Source organism: Lygodium microphyllum, chromosome 7 (genome assembly GCF_053477565.2).
Source record: "Lygodium microphyllum isolate KBCC chromosome 7, Lygodium_microphyllum_v1.1.10, whole genome shotgun sequence".
NCBI lineage: Eukaryota > Viridiplantae > Streptophyta > Polypodiopsida > Schizaeales > Lygodiaceae > Lygodium > Lygodium microphyllum.
Genome location: NC_141141.1, coordinates 7,134,102 through 7,147,057, shown reverse-complemented (window position 1 = coordinate 7,147,057; position 12,956 = coordinate 7,134,102). Strand labels below are relative to the sequence as shown.

The 12,956-nt window shown below is 41.4% G+C and overlaps 1 protein-coding gene across 7 annotated transcripts in view; it reads left to right on the top strand.

The window, feature by feature from the left end:
• Positions 1-12,956, top strand: part of LOC148033149 (RNA pseudouridine synthase 7-like) — a 141,429-nt gene that overhangs the window by 22,588 nt on the left and 105,885 nt on the right. The window contains exon 2 of one of the 7 annotated variants that reach the window (XM_087680986.1): positions 941-1,013. The exons of 5 other annotated variants lie outside the window; for them this stretch is intronic. Coding sequence is in view for 1 of the 2 variants with exons in the window: in XM_087680984.1 (XP_087537110.1) it covers positions 7,075-7,102 (28 nt within the window). In the remaining variant the exon portion in view is untranslated. Of the gene's footprint in view, positions 1-940; positions 1,014-5,938; positions 7,103-12,956 lie in introns of those variants that run through there. One more of the 7 variants, XM_087680984.1, reaches the window with a different exon arrangement.

Here is a 12,956-nt window from a genome sequence, read left to right as displayed (position 1 = left end):
TGTCCAATGGGAGGCTACCATAGGCCAATGGAGTAGAGAGGCCTTGAATAGATCACCCAAATGAAATCATGGGGAGCTATTGAAAACGTTGAAACCTATCAGTAAAGAGCAACATGGACTAGGGGCCAAGGGATCAACATGCAAGTTTTAGGGGATGGTGGCTCGATGACGAAGGAAAGAGGCTGTCACATGAAAGAAAGGCTGGTCGACTTGTATTTATTAGACCCATTATTGCTTGCTGACCTGATTGTATTTTTGGCTTATTTATGAGCCAGACGCTCCCTCCTCTTGTCAAAAGTGGACGGAGTGATGGAAGCGTGGAAAATTGTTATAATAGATTGCTGAACACGAGAGGCAAAGGAAAGAGAAAGAGAAACACTACAAAAGAAAAGAACATTGCATAAGGAACTCAGAATTAAAGAGATACTCGGGAAATGGAATTCATATACCAAGATATGAGATAATACAGAACCAATGTGAGTCATTGGTTGTGAAGGCACTGACAATTACTTCTCTTTCTCCACTAGAATCTGTCAGATGATGAATGACAAATGATGCATGATAATGACTATGCAAGAGGAGCTTGAATAAATCAGCAAAAATAATGCCATAAATGATGTCAGGTCGGCCAACAATAAATACCATCAAAATGAAAAATAAAAATGGTCTAAAAGTAGTGGCCACTTCTCTAGATTCCATTGTCCATCTGTACAAGGATACCTCGGGTCAATCTTTTGATGCTCACACCTATTATTCTCTTGTAGGGAAATTACTTTGGTTGATTCATACTAGGTGAGATGTTGCATTCTCAGTTAGTTTGCTTAGTCTGTATTTTAATGCATCTAGAATGTCTCATTAGATTGCTTGTCTTTGTGTATTAAGATATTTAAGGTATATCTATAATTATAGACTAACTTATGGTCATGATTTATGCTTGCAGGGGTACTAGAATTCTGACTCAGTAGGAGATCTTGACACTCGGTGTTCCCATGGAGGTTGCCTCTACACCTTGGGTACGACACTCATCTCTTGGGCTAGTTGTAAGCAGGAGACGGTTGTGGCTTCCATGGCTGAGGTAGAGTATCATGCTCTCTTTGATGGTACTACAGAGGCCATCTATTTGAGGAATTTGTTGGCCGCACTACAATTCTCTTGCGAGTCGCCTACAGTTGTCTACTGCGACAATTGGAGTGCCATTGCCCTTGCGGAAAATCCTATCATCACCCCTCAGACACGTCACATGGCGGTTTATTACCACTTCACTAGAGAGTAGGTTGAGCTAGATACCATATGCCTAGAGTTTGTGCCATCTAGTGACAATTTTGTAGATATTTTGACCAAGGCAATCAATAGGCCGGTTCTACAATATCTTCTACTGCGGATTGGCTTGGACATACATACCTTTTACTTCTTCCGATTGACGGAAAGAGGATACTTCTCTCTTGCTTCTTTTAGTTTGAGAGGGGGTGGTTTTCTCTTCTTGATAGTGACAGTGATGATGTTTATAATTTTTCACTTTGAGACATTTATTTATTATGTATATAATACTATGGTCATTTGTAAGTTTATTTGCATTGTTAGGATGACATGATTGTAAAAGAGCACTTGAGCAAGTGAATAATTCCCTTGCGAAGATACTATCCAAGTGGCATTGTTGCATCGCATTCTGCATGAGTATAAAAATTTACATCTTCCTTTGCATCTCCCGATGCATCAACATTTTGTTCATGTAAACGTGCATCTGTGCGCATTTATCCCTTTTTGGTCACCCTTGCAGTGGTCGACTCCGAATCCATCATATCGTGGCATTGCACATGGTAGTCTTCGAAGGCAAATTTTTTTTTCTGCTTGCATGCTAGCTTTGTTGGTCTTGCTTGTTTTCTCATCTTGCCTTTCTCTCCACACATTCTCCATATGATTGGCACAGATACACGCACATACCACACATACATACAAACATAGATATCCCTAGGTACTTATCCTAGTAGTATGTGAGATTATTTTGCTTATTTTATGAAGATAGTGGGACTATCCATCCTTATTTTTTTGTACTTCGGGGCATAGTGACTCAATGGAATGAAAACTGATTTGAAGCCATCACTTAATGCTAAATCTTTTGAACTAATTACACCAAAAGTCATTCAAAAAAAATACAAGAGAAAAATATAAAGTCCACTGTTGATTCCATCTGCCTTTGCAGGACTTGGTAGGCCCTTGGGCAGCTGATATGTATCCTTGGTTTGATGCCTTGGTCTCTCTAGGGTGATTACTTAGGCTTTCTTGGTAAGATAACCATCCTCTGTAGTCTTGGTAGGTCATTGGGCAGTTGACATGTGCCCTTTGCCCGATGCCTTGGTTGCTTTGGGGTAGGATGCCTTTAAGTAAAAGAAACATCCATATCAAGGTCTTATTTCTCTTGGCTCAGTTTTGAACCTAAAAGAGAGTGTCCAGCTAAAAATACATTAGCCTGACTTAAATATGCATAAAAGATGCTTAATTAATCAAGAAACCATCTTATTTTAAAAAGAAATGCAATCCTAGAGAGTTACTATGTCCCATATGTAAAACTCTTATTTAGGTGCCCTAAACTTTCTATAAATAGGTAAGTAGCCTACCACTCTTTCTCAATCTCGTTTTTGCATGTTTCAAGAGTCATATCTCTGTTGCCTAGACCTCATTCGCGGAGGACATCGTGGTTAGAGCTTCCCCCAGCTATTTGCTACTATTTGATACTTGATTCGAGTCTTTGCCATGTGTTTGCAGCTGACTCCTGGTACCCTGGAGCTATTGCCTACTGCTTGGGTGTTGCGTTTGATGCTAATGTTAGCATTTGGTGTTGTCGCTAGCAGTCCGGAGCTGTCACCTTAATATTCTCTCTCCTCCACAGGATTTGCTTACAGTTTTTTGTTGCCATCATGATTTTCTCTCTCCACAGGCTGCGTTTGCATCTAATATAGTCGCCCAGTTTTTCTCTCTCCTTAAGTACCTGCATTTTTAGTTTTTTTCTCTTCTGCAATGTTGTCTGTATTAGATCCAGTCTTCTTTGGTTGCGTTTGCTAGCGTTCGACACTGAAAGGTTGCCTTTGCTGTGATTTGGGATCCGTTTGGAGTACGATATACTCTACAACTCATAACCTTTGTCTTGATCCCAAAGATAACGAGAGTTCAAGGTTCAGAATTCACTACATAGTGTGTTTACTGCATGAGCACTGTATGTTCATGCACTGTATATTCATTATTCATTGTGTTCATTGTCTTTGAGTTACCCTAACCCTAACCCTAACTCTAACTGAGTTCTGTGTTTATTAATCTGTGCTTTGTCGTACAATTGGTTTTATGCTTTTTGCATTTAGAGCATTTCTTCATAGGTTTAAGTGGTTGGGTGATTCCTGTTGACTCCTTGAGTCCTTTAAAGGAAGAGGGAACTCAATAGTATAAGAACGGGGTTCATGTGTTTGAGCAACCGGGGAGGATAGTATAGTTTGTAGGAAGGGGATGTCCCACATAGTAGGACTAGAGAAAATAGAGTGACAGCCTTTCGGATGTAGGGGAAGGTGCATAGTGCACAAGTGGCATTCCTGACAAAAAAGCACTAGGATGCAAAGTGGTACACCTTTGAGTGTCTAGTAATGGACTGAAACCAAAATGTACATTAAAGACGTGAGCTAAGATAGAATAACCTATTGTAGGCCTAAGGTAAGGGTCTAGATTAAATGTAGATGATTCTAAATGTAGAGTGAAAGTGGTAGTGGGAGGAAAGAATAGAAAATATGAAGGTGAATATGAAGCACCAAACTCAAATTCAAATGAATAGAAGATAAACGATTACCTTGTGAAACATCTTTGATCCTAGAACTTTCTTCTAATCCATACTGATATCGAATTGGGTCTCCTAGGTGACTCATAGTGAGTCTCTATATAGCTAAAGGAGCAATGTAGATGTGATTAGACTACACATAAAGAGGGATTGTACTAACTTGCGACTGGGCTTGATTGTGAATAATTTAAACTTTTGGATGTTTCTCGAGTGGATAGTCTTTCTTCAACTGAGAGAGAATCAATCTCATCAACGGAGTACTCCAATTGAGATGTACCTTGTGAAGGAATATGACACGAAGAAAAGGGGCTTTTGTGAATGATCCCTAGAAGAAAGGTTGGTAGGTGGAGCATTGTCCTCCAAATCAAGACCATAATCCCTCAATAGAGCCTTCATTGAAGGAATAGTCTAAGAAAACATTAGGTGATCTAAAGATGGAGTGGTCTGAGCCATCATGAATTAGCATTTAATATATTGTGTAATCAAGAACAAACCAAGCAAGCCATGATAGCCTTAGTTAACTCTTTAAAAGAGCACCCGCTTTGATACTATGTGGAGATATGCTAGGGTTTGCAAAAGAAAACACTAAGTATACGATCATGACCGAAACACAGAGAACTCAAACACAAACACAAAAACACAAGACTCAAAACATAAAATGCAAAAACATAAACAGAGAAGAAAGAGAATTCTAAAGTGAATGAATGAATGCTAGAAATGAAGAAAAGAGTGTACAAGATGCATAAAGGCAGAGCTGTCCAACAACTTGCGGCCCTCGTGGAAGCGAGTTGAGGGAGTAGTTGGAGTGTGAGATGTGAAGAAATGCTCTAAATGCAGAAAACACAAAACCAATCGTACGATAAAACACAGATTGATAAACACAGAACAATGTTAGGGCTAGGGTAACTCAAAGACATTGAACACAATGAATAACGAAGTGAATAACTACTCAATATACAATGCTCATGCAACAAACACACTGTGCAATGAATATTGAACCTCGAACTCTTGTATCTTTGGAATCAAGGTAGAAGTTATGAGCTAGAGAGTGTGTTGTACTTTGAAACGGATCCCGAAATGTAGCAAGGCAGCCAGAATGTGGATTTAATGCAGACTTGCAGTGAGAAGAGAGAAATATTAAAAACACAGGTGCTTGGGGAGAGAAAAATTGGGCGACAGCTTGAAGTATTAGACGATTGTGCAAGAAGTGAAGGCGACAGTTGGAGGAGAGAGGAACTCAGCAAATGCAGATTGTGGATGATGGCGACAATGTCTAACTAATGGCGACAGGTCCAACTGATGATGTCAACATAGCAAACGCAAGCATCAGATAGTAGGCAACAACTCTAGGGTACTAGGTGACAATGTTGGACTCTTGGTGACATCTCTGGGGGGGTTGCAAGTGATAGCTTTGGGCTGCAAGCGACAGCTCATAGGTGGGATGGAAGACTAGAATCAAACACCAAATAGTAGCCGATAGCAATGAGAAGCTCTGATTGCGTTGTCCTCTGCAAACGGGGTGTGGATACGACTCTTGAAATCCACAAAAATGAGATTGAGGGAGAGTGGTGGGCTGCATGTCTATTTATAAAAAGTTTGGGGCACCAAAATTAGGGCTTTGCATGTGAGACACACTCTAGGATCACGTTTCTTTTTAAAATAAGAATGTTTCTTTATTAATTAAGCATGTTTTGGGGCTATTTAAGTCAGTCTAATGCATTTTAGCTCAACACCCCCTCTTAGGCACAAAACAAAGCCATGAGAATTAAGTCCTTGTATTAATTTTTCTTTTTTCTTTTTCCTTTTACCGCAAAGCATCCCACCCCAAAAAGCAGCTAGGGCATCGGGGAAAGAGTGTATACTGGTTACCTACTAGTGATCTATCAAGACTACAGAGGTGATTGCTATCTTACCAAGGGAGCCTAAGTGATCACCCTAGAGAGGCTAGGGTATCGGACCAAGGGTGCTTGTTGGATGCCCAGGGGCCTACAAAGTCCTGCAAAGGCGATGGAATCAACAATGGATTATTATTATTATTATTATTATTATTATTTGGGTTGGTTTTTAAGGACTTTGGTTTAGTTTATCACAAGATTTAACATTAAGTGAGGGTTTGAAATTAGTGTTGGTCCCATTGAGTCACCGTGCCCTAAAGTACGGGGAAATAAGAATAGATAGTTTTACTACATTCATAAAATAAGCAAAACAATCCCATACACTACTAGGATAAGTGCTTAGGGATTCCTAAGAAGGTGTGTGTGTGTGTGTGCGAATCATATTGAGAATGTGTGGAGAGATAAGCATGATGACGTGGAAGCAAGCAAGACTAGTATGTAAGCATGGGAAAAAACTGCGGTTAGGAGACTGCCATGTGCAATGCCACAAGTATAGTGGGTCTGGAGCCAACCACTCCAAGGGTGACTGAAAAGAGAGAAATATGTACAAATGTATATTTACATGAATAGAATGCCAATGTATGGGGTAATGCAAAGAGAGATGTAAGTTTTCATGCTCATGCAAAATGTGATGCAATGGTGCTACCTAGACAGTGCCCTTGTAGGAGAATTGTTCACTTGTCTAAGTGCCCTTTAACAATTATGCCATCTTAACAGTGTAGATGAACTTACAGATGTCCATAATGTACAACACAAAATAAATAAATGTTTGAGAGTGAAAAACTGTAAGTATCATCACTGTCACTATCAAAAGAAGAAAATTTCCCCCTCTCAAACTAAAACGAGAAGTAAGAGGGAAGCACCCTCTCCCCATCAATTTGAAGAAGTGGAGGAGGGTGTATCCAAGATAATTCGTGGTAGAAGATATTGTAGAACCAACTTGTTGACTGCCTTGGTTAAAATATTTGTAAGATTGTTACTGAATGGCACAAACTCTAGGTGAATGGTGCCTAGCTCAATCTGCTCTCTAGTGAAATAGAAATGAACCGCCATGTGCTATATCCGAGAGGTGATAATAGGATTTCTTGCTAGGGCAATGAGGGTTGTCGCAGTAGACAACTATAGATGACTTGCAAGGAAATTGACGTGTGGCCAGCAAGTTCCTCAAATAGATGGCCTTTGTAGTACCATCGAAGAGAGCCCAATACTCTATCATAGCTGTGGAAGCCATTACCATCTCCTACTTATGGCTAGCTTGGGAGATGGGTGCCGTACCCAAGGTGTGGAGGTAGGCGCCATGGGGCATTGGGTATTAGGATCTCCTGCTCAGTCAGAATCAGTGTAGCCTTATAAGCATAAACCATGACCATAAGTTTGTCCATAATGATAGGTATACTGTAAATATCTTAACACACGAAGACAAGTAACCCAATGAGACATTCTAGGTGAATTAAAATATTGACTAAGCAAACTGAGTATGCAAGATCTGGCTTAGTATGAATCAACCAAAGTAATTTTTGTATAACAGAACGATAGATATGAGCATCAAAAGGTTGACCCAAGGCATCCTTATACAAATGGATAGTGGGATCAAGAGGCGTGGCCATTGGCCGTGTTTGATCAATGCAATACTGTTCCATCAGTTGCTGTAGGGCGTACTTTTGTTGTGCAGAAAGGCACTCCTCTCAAATCTAACAATTTCCATCCCCGAGAAATAACACAGTAGACCTAAGTACGTCATGTTGAATGTAGAGCAAAATTTTGCTTTGATATCTGCTATAGCTATAGAATTTGAGTGAGTGAGTAACATATCATCAACATACAACAAGATATTGTTGATCCTGTGCTGGTGGTGCACACATATAAATTTGGATCATAGGGGATAGAATGGTATCCATGAGTCCGTAAGAACTCATCCATCTTGTGGTACCAAGACCTCGGCACTTACTTCAGCCTATAAAGAGCTTTCCATAAGAGAAATGCCTTGTCATTTTGGTAAGCAGAAGAAAAGCTGGGAGGTTGCTTCACAAAGACTTCCTCCTCTAAATAACCGATCAGAAAGGCACATTTGATGCCATTTGATAGATCAACCAACCATGGTGAGTGGCGAGCGCAACCAACAAGTGAAATGATGCAGCGGTAGGTGCGAAGGTTTTTTATAGTCAATGTCGTGCTTTTGTTTGAAACCTTGCACTGCAAGGCGAGCCTTGTATTTATCTGAAGTACCATTAGCCTTTAGCTTGGTCCTAAAAATCCACTTCGTCCCGATGACTAGCTTGTGACAAGGAGGATCCACCAAGGTTCAAGTCCCATTTCGGTCGATACTATCCAGTTTCTTCTCTTGTTGCCAACAACTGTCTGGCTCAGAATATGCAATGTAAAGTGTTGTAAATAGTGATGCATATGGAGTTTAAGGGGTGAGCTGGGTAGACCTTCTAGGGCCCTCTGGAGTGGAATCCGGTGGAAGGATTCTTGAATCGTGCATGGTTTGCTGATACCAACAGTAACGGGTCTCGCAGAGATTTGGGAGTAGAAGTATTTGTAGGAAGGTTAAGAGCGGACAATAGAATTGGCTCAATAGGCACAATCTTAAATGATGTGAATGGAGGGGAGGACGAAGAGTCCAGCGTTGAAGATTGCACGATATCCCTCTTATCAAAGACGACATCTCTCCTAACAATCACCTTGTTCGTTCGAGGATCGAACAAACAGTAGGCTTTCGCTTCGGAATAGTAGCGTGAGGGGTGAGCTTTCCTATCTTGTTGTCAGGAGTGTGCATATAAGCATGAGTACTGAAAACTCTGAAGTGAAAAACAACAGGCCGAGAGCCAAAAAATGCCTCGTACGAAGTCTTTTTAGGTACTGCCGTAGTCAGACATCAACTCAGGATGTACATTGAAGTGTTAGCAGCCTCAACCCAAAGGCACTCAGGGAGCTTTGCTGCAAACAGCATAGAGCGTCCCATATTCATGATTGTCAGGTTTCTACGCTCTAGGATTTGATTTGGTGTAGGAAATTTGGTAGTTGGTGCGCAATACCTTGCTCTCGTTAAAACTCAGAAAACTCTTGGGAGGTAAACTCACCACCAAAATCACTTCTCATAGTACCCACATGATGACCAGTCTGGAAATAAACCAACATTACCCAAGCACTAAAATAAGTGAAGGCATTTGACTTGTGCTTTAGAAAGTACACCCACATGTATCTAGAGAAATCATCCATGATAAAAAAGAAATACAATGCACCATTTAAGGCGGCAGTGATATGGGACCACAAATATCTATATGAATGAGTCTAAGGGGTTTCTCAGCACGGGTGGTAGATTGTTTAGGGAAGGGTGTATGATGCTACTTACCTAGTTGATAGACTTTACAAAACTCTCGAGAAAGTTTTAGGCGTGGGAAACCCTCAACCATCCCTTGGCAAAGAGTCGTAGCCAAGATGTCCTAAGCGAAAATACCAAAGACGCTCAAAGTCCATGGGCCCCCGTGTGGTGGCTAAGGCCTGGAACCAATGGAATTCGGAATCATTGGCAGTCGGCTCAGGAAGAAAATGGGTCATGTAGTAAAGGCCATTAGGCTGTGCTTTGTCTCCAACAATCACTAAACTAGTTAGAGAGTTTAAGACCTTGATTGTGGTTGTGGTGAAGAAAACTGCTTGCTCCAACTAGCAAAGCTGCTGAACGGGGAGATGATAGACATCATCTAGAGAAGCTAAATCCGGACCCTAGTCAATGGGAAAACTGACATGACCATGGGAGTGAGTCTTGACAGAGGAGTTGTTTCCTATGCGGACACTCCTAGTTGCAAGGGCTCAAGAAATAAAAATGTCCCCTATAGAAGTTATGTGATGGGTAGCTCCACTGTCCACAAGCCAAATAGATGCGCCTTTGCAGGCACCTCATTAGGAGGCAACTCGCAGATGTGAATGAGACTTGCATCCGATGTCTCTAAGGAGACAATGTGGGCCTTTGCAGACCAGTCAGATAAACCCTTTGGAGTTGAGTTGTTCGCTGACTGTGATGGCTGACCGGTGGCAATGTGGTTTGGCCTCGCCATTGCCCCTGTTGGGGATTGCTACCACCCTACTTTTCTTGTTGGGGGCTACCCGATTGGGATGCGGGGGTCTGATTCTTAGATTTTGGCCATGTGCCTAGTGCCTTAGATCGGCACTCCTCATCATAATGGCCAACCTTTTGACAATGTTGATGATACCTATTTTTCTTATGTACATTTTGCTATGCAGGTTTTAAGAGGCCATTGAGTGGTTCCTTGGGATTCACTAGCTTGGGTTTGATTTTGATTTTGATGCGAGTTTTGTTTACCCTTGCACGGTTGCCTCTTGCGAGAAGATGCAACCAGAGCCTCCTTCATCAAGGATGTGTTATGAAATTAATTGAACAATTGTGCGTAATGCAACAACTAATACTCATACTCATAAAATGTGGGCATCTGAGACTATGAAATCACCTACTGCACAAAATGGAAATATTTTCTTGGTGGCTTGTTAAGGAAAAGGATAACCTAGTTGTAAGAGGACTTGCCCGGTTGTTGAGAACTCAGTAAGAAGATGCTGATACTTAGCCAATGTGACTTTAAGTCATCCTTGTCAGTGATTGTAAAATTTTGGAGCTCATGATCCAAATTGATATGACAGGTCCTATCTTGAGCCTCATAGCGGCCAGTCAAGTGTGCCCAACGCTCGGATGTTAAGTTGAAATGCTGAAGCTAATAGTGAAACTCAGGCAATAAGCCTTGCATAAGCTCAACAATAGTGGAGGCGTTACGAGCCTTCCATGGGCAAACGACCTTGTATGGAACCAGTGTGGGATCAGGTTGGGGTTCCAATGCCTGCACTAAATCCCATAGGTTCTGAGAGTCTAAAACATGCCTCATAAAAATTTGACCAAGTGATATAGTTGGACGTGTCATAAGAGTATGCTTGGCGAATGAGGAGCTAGAACCATGAGGTGTTTGGGAAGATGGATAGGTGGGATAGTGTGGGGGATAAGATGGTGGTGGTAGATAAGGAAGAGGGGGTGACAGATGACTCTGAAGAAGACCATAAAGCCAGAGGAAAAAACAGTCCAGGATGAATGAGCATGAGTGATTCCTTTCACCTCCCAGCCTTGCCTAGTATATTGCTGGCCAGACCATCGTGATCTGATTGCCAGCCGTCAAACCTTGGTGAGTCCTACTATTCTTGGACTCTCTTTGGCTCTAGGCTCCCCTAAACCCCGTTCGGGCGCCCAAGAGCCCGGACGGTCATCCTCGTGCATGTTCCCCTTGATTTACCTTAATGTCACATTAAATGTCACTTTAATGTCACATTCAATGTTTGTGACCTTAATGTCACATTTTTAAAGTGACATTTAATGTGACATTAAGGTCACAAACATTGAATGTGACATTAAAGTGACATTCAATGTTTGTGACCTTAATGTCACATTAAATGTCACTTTAATGTCACATTAATGTCACAGGGGGTAATGGTGGATAGGTAGAAATAGGCTATTGATGTCCAATGAGTGCCGATTGCTGCGGAGATATTGAAATGGACATAGGCCCATATGATAGTGTAGGTGTAGGTGGAGGCACTAGGACACAATAGCCTTGTTCAGATGTCGGCTAGGGCACAACATAATGACCGGATGGTCCACCAGGTAATGCTACATAGGCAAATTGTGGTACCAAATGATCCACACTCGAGTATATTTGGGATGCACTCCCAGAGGGATAACTCGAAAGTGTGTGTGTGTGGGAGATCGAGTCTCCATCATAGACACACTGCTCGGAAACGGGTATGTAGAGGTCCTAAAGGCTGTGCCTAAATGTGCAGAACCCCGCAGTGTGGCGTGTGGTGATACATGTGGTACACTTAATGGAAGTGAAAAGGAAGATGCATTGGAAGATGAGGGAGGGATGGATGGGAGCCCAAATGGATTAGGAATTGATGTTGTTGCAAGAAACATGATTGGTTCCTTTTGTCCATTAAGTGCATCTGATGAAGATATACCTACTCCAAATCAACTATGAGAAATAAAATCATTGGAAGAAAAAAGAAGGGAAGGAATACTTACAAGGTCTTTTAGCTTCTTACTTAGTTTCGAGTTCATAAAGAAATACTTGTCTTCCTCATTACTCAAAAATCAAAGGTTGTTTTGAAGAGTCCCTTCTTGACGAGCATCCCTTGATCCAATAGAAAATACAAGATTAGTTGGCATAGAATCTGACCTAATAGGATTCATATCTGGAATTGGAGAAAAGATGTACTATGGAAGTGATGTGTAATCTAAGCTAGGGTCCACTTGTAGATGGCCAGTCCGTAGTGGAGATTCCGAAGGACTTGCAAGATCGTTAGTTCTGTGCATTGAATCTAAAGGAGAATACTGAGGCTTACCTTCAATCTCCTATTGAGGCCTATGTATAAGGAGTGGCAAAAATATGATATGGTTTGTGGACTCCATGGTAGTCCAATGGTTCTCTTCCCATGTCGGATCGGTAGGCAGTAGCAAGGTGGGAGGTCCACTCCTGATTGTTTCTGTCCATGTTTGGCTATGGAGATTGGAGCAATGGTTTGAATTTGTTCGAAGTCATGTGACGCTTCTATTGTTTATGCTTTCGTGGATAAGCTTTCCGATCAAAGGCCAAGGTTTCTCAGAGAGTACCTAGCTCTGATACCATGTGAAGAAATGCTCTAAATGTAGAAAATACAAAACCAATCGCATGATAAAACATAGATTGATAAACACAGAACACTGTTAGGATTAGGATAACTTAGAGATAGTGAACACAATGAATAATGAAGTGAATGACTATTGAATACACAATGCTCATGCAGCAAACACACTATGTAGTGAATACTGAATCTAGAACTCTCATATCTCTAGGATCAAGGTAGAGGTTTTAAGCTGGAGAGTGTGTTGTACTCTGAAATGGATCCCAAAACGTAGCAAGGTAGCCTCCATGTGGAGAACAATAGCAAACGTAGCTAGAGAGGCTGGATCTGATGCATATGGGCATTGAGGAGAGAGAAAGAAAAAAAACGTAGGTACTTGAGGAGAGAAAAATTGGGTGACAGCTAGAAGTAATAGATGACTACGCAAGAAGTGAAAGCGATAGCTAGAGGAGAGAAAAACTCAGCAAACGCAGACTATGGATGATGCCAACAGTGTCTAACTAATGCAGACAAGTCCAGTTGATGATGTCAGCAATAAACACAAGCATTAGATAGTAGGCGATAGC